The sequence below is a fragment of the Phoenix dactylifera genome, unplaced genomic scaffold (genome assembly GCF_009389715.1).
Source record: "Phoenix dactylifera cultivar Barhee BC4 unplaced genomic scaffold, palm_55x_up_171113_PBpolish2nd_filt_p 000866F, whole genome shotgun sequence".
NCBI lineage: Eukaryota > Viridiplantae > Streptophyta > Magnoliopsida > Arecales > Arecaceae > Phoenix > Phoenix dactylifera.
In genome coordinates this window covers 102938-108710 of record NW_024068229.1, presented here as the reverse complement: position 1 = coordinate 108710, position 5773 = coordinate 102938, and the positions used below count along the sequence as shown (strand labels likewise).

Genomic DNA, 5773 nt, shown 5'->3' with positions numbered 1-5773 from the left:
ACCATTCCAAATGATATTGCAATAATCCTTTTTTATTGATATTTCATAATCATTTTTGGCCAAAAGGCCTACAGAAATGACATTCAATAAAAAACAGACAATAGTGACAATCACTAAGGATATTTATATGAGAGCTGAATTTAAGATTAAGAATTTCTAAAGCTAGAACTAGAACTGATCTTCCATCTCCAACATTCAGAAACCTTTCTCCTTCTTCAAACTTCTCACTGACTTGTAGCCCCTGCAACGAATTGCAAATATTAAAAGGACTACCGGTATCCAATACCAAAGTCGAATTATCACAAATAGAAAAATTGCAAGGTGTTATCATATAAGTACCTTGATTGACAACTGATTGCCCACTTTTCTTAGGCCGGTTCGGATCGAGGGATGCAATGTAGAGAGGACAGTTCCTCTTCCAATGTCCTTGCTTCTTGCAGAAGAAGCACTCCGACTTGCTCTGATCAGCCTTTTTATTCTTTTACTGACTAGGCTGAGCATGGTGCACTTGTTTCTTTTGGATTTTATTTTTCTTTTTTCCTTTCTTAAAGAGGCGACCCTTGGATGAACCTCCCACAAAGTTCACCGTCTTCTTAAGAAGTTGGTGATCATTCTCAAACCTGTAGTAACCCCAACAATTGGTGATAATTCACTACAGGTTTCGTCATACGAAAATGAGTGAGAAAAGGACGGTATGATCCAGGCAATGAGTTTAGTATGGCATCCTTCCCCAAGTGATCATGAAGGGGAAAGCCAAGAGAGCTTAGATGCTCGATCAACTCAATCATGTACAGTACATGATCAGTTACCGAGGTCCCATCTTTTATTCGAACGCTGAAGATGGCACAACTAGTTTTGTGCCTCTCAACATCATCAGGAACGCCGAATAATTCATTGAACACTTGAATGATATCTTCCGGCTGCGTATTCTCAAAATGCCTACTAAACTCATCACTCCTTGCTGCCAATATGATGCATCGAACAGTGACCCGATCACTGAGCCACTTCTGATAAGTGTCTCTGGCCGATCTTGATGCATTAGCAGCGGGCTGCTCAGGTGCTGGATCCGTTATCACATAAAGGATCCTTTCATGCTCTAGCACTATTTTCAGTTTCCTATGCCAATTATTGAAATTTGGACCAGTCAACTTGTCATTGTCCAACAATGAGCGAAGTGACAAATTAGTGGCCATTTCTGCATAAAAAGAAAATTTGGCTATTAGTATATGAATTGACTAAACTCAATAGACTTGGACTTTAGTCTAAAAGTACTTCCACTATTTTATATAATTGGTAGTCTCTACCTTCAATTCAAAAAATTACTCTTAATCTTTAGTGGGCACTAGAACCCAATAGATTGTATATAGGCCCGAGTGTGGCTCGGCTAACCCATATGCACCTATTGGTTGGTTCTTAACCAATTACTTCACCAAGCAACTTCTAGTGATGATTTTGCCCTAGGTTCTTCGACAGGCATGTGGCGCCTCCACCGAATACCCTAGTCAGGTCCAACCATTAAATGATAGGGTTAAGGCTAATCAACTAATAGACGACCAAGCTCGAGTGTGGCTCGGCTCACCTGACCGCCTATTGAAGGTACACTTAACTCATCATATATTAAATGACAATTCCAATGCTTGATAAATACCAGGCGTGTCGCGCCTCCAATAATTATCAAAATATTGGACCCATTATCACCCAACTTAATAGGAGGCTATGACCTAGTTATCTCCATAACCATTTCATTTTAAGAACCTAATAATTTTAGAGGATTTTATAATTGGGATAGATAAGGAGGGTCCGGTTAGTCTAATTTCTCCCACTGACTTCACCAAATCAGATTAGACTTAAATCGGTTAAGGAGGCACCTAAATCAGTCAAACTGATTTTTCTTATAGGCATGGGCTAATTCGAATCATTAAGTGATCGAATCAAAATGTGATTGACCATGCACTACAGGAAAATTGGGCATTAGCGACGCTTTTTTTGGCCATTAGCGACGCTTTTAAGCGTCGGTAAAAACCACCCTGACGCTATCCCAAGCGTCGGTAAAGCGTCGCCTATGCTACAGTGGATAAAACATTTTCCGACGCTTTCAAAAGCGTCGGTCATTAGCGACGCTTTTTAGCGTCGGTAACGTACAATTTAGCGACGCATAAAAGCGTCGCTAATTGCAATTTAGCGACGCTTTTTAGCGTCGGTAACTAGTGACGCTTTAGAGCGTCGTTAAAGTCATAAACCTACCGACGCTTTAAAGCGTCGGTAATAGTTAAAACACCGGGATTTTAACGACGCTTTAAAGCGTCGTTAGAGTATAATTTTTTTAAAAAAAAATTTAAATTTTTTTTTAAAACCTCTGTTTACAACATCAAAGGCATTCACACTAAACGAGATTATACTCATAGCACAATCAAACATATTTATCAAAACATTCATATTGTCAAATTACATTCATATTGTCAAATTACATTCATACTGTCAATTTACATTTGCAATGTACTTCCACTATGCAATGTCCTGGTCATCTCCAATATGCGGTTGAATGATCCCTTCTCGGTGAAGCAACTCCACATCTCTTGAGGTGTTGATGATGGCATCCAGAAACTTGGTATATTCAGTGACATCCATCTCGTGTCTCCTGCAACTTTGCTCCAAAGCAATTAGGTTTGCAAAAAAGAAGTTCGTTGACTCATCAACAAAAATGGCCGGGATTCCCAACACCCCCTGATCCTTACAGAACGTAATGTCTAGAAAGCCAGATGCTGACTTGCTCCCCTCGATTTTCACTCCAGCCTCTGCAAGTCTAGTAATGGGGGGGAGCGTTCTTGGGAATACCTCTGAACTCGAAGAATTGGTACGGCGCGGCAACACCTTGGAGAGCCAATCCCCAGTCTTGTCGATTATTAGGGATAAAGCAGAATAAGTAGTCCTTGATCGTTTACTGTAGCTTGCTGTGTTGGTCACCTCTGATTTTGGGAATCGCCGGATCCATCGGTGGATCAAGTGGAGTAAATGATCCACATCGAAGCCTTCGGCGGGCAGCTCTGGCTGTGGACCTCTCCAGAACGATGGCGGAAAGTCATCGAACGCATCGATGGCAGCATTCAGAAGGCGGGAGCTATCCCACTCTGGCATCCCCAGTGTTTCGAGGAGATGCTGGATAATGAAATACGGAAGTTGATTTTCTATTAATCATGAGCTTGTAACACAATTTTTCCCACCCAAAACAATTAAACCTCAAAAGCACACCAAAAGAGCAGAGGAAAGACCTTCAAGCAATAACAATGCAATGGACCAATTTCGGTCAATAAAAAGCAACAAAAGAAAAGGTTAACTCCAAGAAAAAGAGAATTACATAGAATTAGATGTGAGACATCCAAGCCCATACTTTATCCTCGGATTCTAGTTATAACAGCAAGTAAATGAAGAAAATCCCAGGAATTAAGGAAGAATATAGCTATCCACCAAAAAGCATTAACACAAAATAGACAACGTACAGCTATAAATCCAAATTTTATAGATTATGAAAAAAAATGTAATGATTTAGACGAAATATTCTGAAAGACTCTGGAGATGCAATGATAGAACAAAAACTAGTAAAAAAAAAAGAGTCAGGTTTCACTTTCGCCCATAAAGAGTCAGGTTTCAAGACCACATGCACAGCCATCTTACATAAGAAAGCATACCTCATTTGCGCCAATAAACACAAACTCAGACCACCATGGTCTTTTGGTATACAAACATTTGCTCAAGAAACTAGATGAAGACCCCTCCAATCAGAAGTATGTCCCCATAAAACAAAGCCCGAAAGCTCCTTGTCAAGTCTTGTATTGATAGATAAAGGCACACTGACACAGGATATACAACAGATAGGAATAGATGAAAGCACAAGTTGGAGTGAGGTTGTTCTACCAGCCAGAGATAAAGCCTTCCATTTCCAACTTGCAATCTCCATTGCCACCTTATCCAATAGAAAATTAAAATTCAAAGAGGCTAGAGGCATACCTAATAGAGGAACCCCTACATATTTCCACACCCCCTGCTCTCCTGCATGGAAAAAACCTTGCATATATTAGACTTAATTGCTCTTGGGGTTCTTGGGCTGAAGATAAGATGGGATTTAGATGTATTAATAGCTTGGCCGGCTATAATTAACAAGCATCAACAAGGGATTTTAAGTAGAATTCTATCCTTTACTATCGCCCTTGCTACTTGCATGTCATCAGCAAAAAGTACATGGGATATTGGAGGGGGTTTGGAAAACTCCCATCACAGCAGAAAACTCCGCCAGCCCCACCGCGTCGGCCCCACCTCTCAGGAGGGGCGGGAAGAAGAGCCAGTACCCGGTGCCGACGATCAACCCGAGTGCAAGCGGCGCCGCCACGATGGGGTGCGGCCGCCACCAGCCGGCCTTCCGGGCCTTCCTCTCCGCCACCGTGAGCAGCCCGCGGAGGACGAAGAACGCGGTAACCTCCCCGGTGGGAAGTGCCAAGGTGAGGTAGTAGAACATGAGCTCGTGCATGAGGCCGGAGACGAAGAAGGTGGCGAGGATGCCGGCGTCGAGCCCCCAGCGGGCTTGAACGGGGTCGTAGACGGAGGGGCGGAGGATGGAAGAGACCATGAGGTTCCAGCGGCGGCCCCAGAAGTCCTGAAGGGAGGAGGCGCCTAAGGGGTTGTTGAACTGGGGCTCCAGCTCGAGGCCAAGGAGACCGGTGGCGATCTTGGCAATGGAGGCGAGACCGAGATCTAGGATCAGGTAGATGTGGCAGCAGTAGATGGCGAGGAGGAGGTACGGATGCATTCTATCACTATAGCGGTAGCTGGAGATGATGGTGGCCAAGAGGAGAACCCTGACGGCAGTGATGAGGTGGTGAAGGGTGGATAAAGATGAAGAGATGGGAGGTTTGGGCTTGGGTTTGGTTTGGATCTTGACAGGGAAGAAGGAGGTGAACAGGAAGGGGAGAAGGGGGAGGGAGGGGCAGAGGGGGCCGAGGCCGAAGGCGAGGAGGAGGAGCTTGAAGAGGGCGAGTAGCACGAGGATCGTGATCCAGGTGACCAACGTGGCCGGCACCGCCACGGCCAGCGCCGCCCCCATGGAGAGCAGGCCGAAGACCCCTCCGTAGAGCACGGAGGCGTAGAGGGCCTTCCAGCCGGCGGCGGCGCGGGAGGAGGCGGAGGCGGCCGCCGAGTTGTACCAGGAGCGGATGGAGAGGAGGAGGTTCCAGGAGGAGGAGAGGAGGAGGGAGTAGACGATGAGGAAGAGGAAGACCCACGTCCGCTGCTTGCTCAACGCCTGCATCAGCAGCGACTCCCCCCATCGCGACGATGGAGAGCGCTCGGCGGAGGAGAATGGATGAGATCGGTGAAAAGGGTTGAGAAGAGAGGGAGTCGGTCGGCGTGAGATGGGGATTTAGGGCTTTAGAGGGAGGGGGTCGATCGAGTTTTGGAGGAATGAAGTCCGACGACGCTTATAAGCGTCGTCGTGTTCTTCCGATATGCCGACACTTATAAGCGTCGGGGATTAAATATTCCGTTCGGTAATGTACCCAGACGCCAACGCTTAAAGAAAGCGTCGCTGGAAGCTTTTTTCCCGACGCTTCTCAGAAGCGTCGGCGGTTACTGTCCCCCAAAAAAATATCGCCGACGCTTTTAACTAGCGTCGGCAATACAAAGTCGGCAAAAACCTTTTCTGTTGTAGTGATGTCGGCCAGATAAGTGAGATCGATGGAAGGGATATGCCATTAACTCGACAAAGACGAATCAGTGCGAGTAC

The 5773-nt window shown here is 45.4% G+C and overlaps 2 protein-coding genes across 2 annotated transcripts; both read right to left on the bottom strand.

The window, feature by feature from the left end:
* Positions 1-2384: 2384 nt before the first annotated feature.
* LOC113463290 lies at positions 2385-3168 on the bottom strand. The gene is made up of 2 exons (XM_026807954.2): positions 2836-3168; positions 2385-2638 (listed from the first exon to the last, which is right to left on the bottom strand). Exons 1-2 carry the CDS (start codon positions 3133-3135, stop codon positions 2615-2617), a joined length of 324 nt encoding a protein of 107 aa, XP_026663755.1. The 5' UTR covers positions 3136-3168; the 3' UTR covers positions 2385-2614.
* A 1054-nt stretch (positions 3169-4222) lies between these two features.
* On the bottom strand, positions 4223-5095 carry LOC103700722 (probable long-chain-alcohol O-fatty-acyltransferase 5). Its single transcript, XM_008782603.2, has one exon. The coding sequence runs from the start codon at positions 5093-5095 to the stop codon at positions 4223-4225; it is 873 nt and encodes a 290-aa protein (XP_008780825.2).
* Positions 5096-5773: the final 678 nt, after the last annotated feature.

Coding starts and splice junctions, on each gene's coding strand:
- LOC113463290 (XM_026807954.2), bottom strand. CDS start 3,135: ATGCCAGAGTGGGATAGCTCCCGCCTTCTGAATGCTGCCATCGATGCG. Junction 2,639..2,835: donor CCAATTCTTCGAGTTCAGAG/GTATTCCCAAGA, acceptor GCAAAGTTGCAG/GAGACACGAGATGGATGTCA.
- LOC103700722 (XM_008782603.2), bottom strand. CDS start 5,095: ATGGGGGCGGCGCTGGCCGTGGCGGTGCCGGCCACGTTGGTCACCTGG.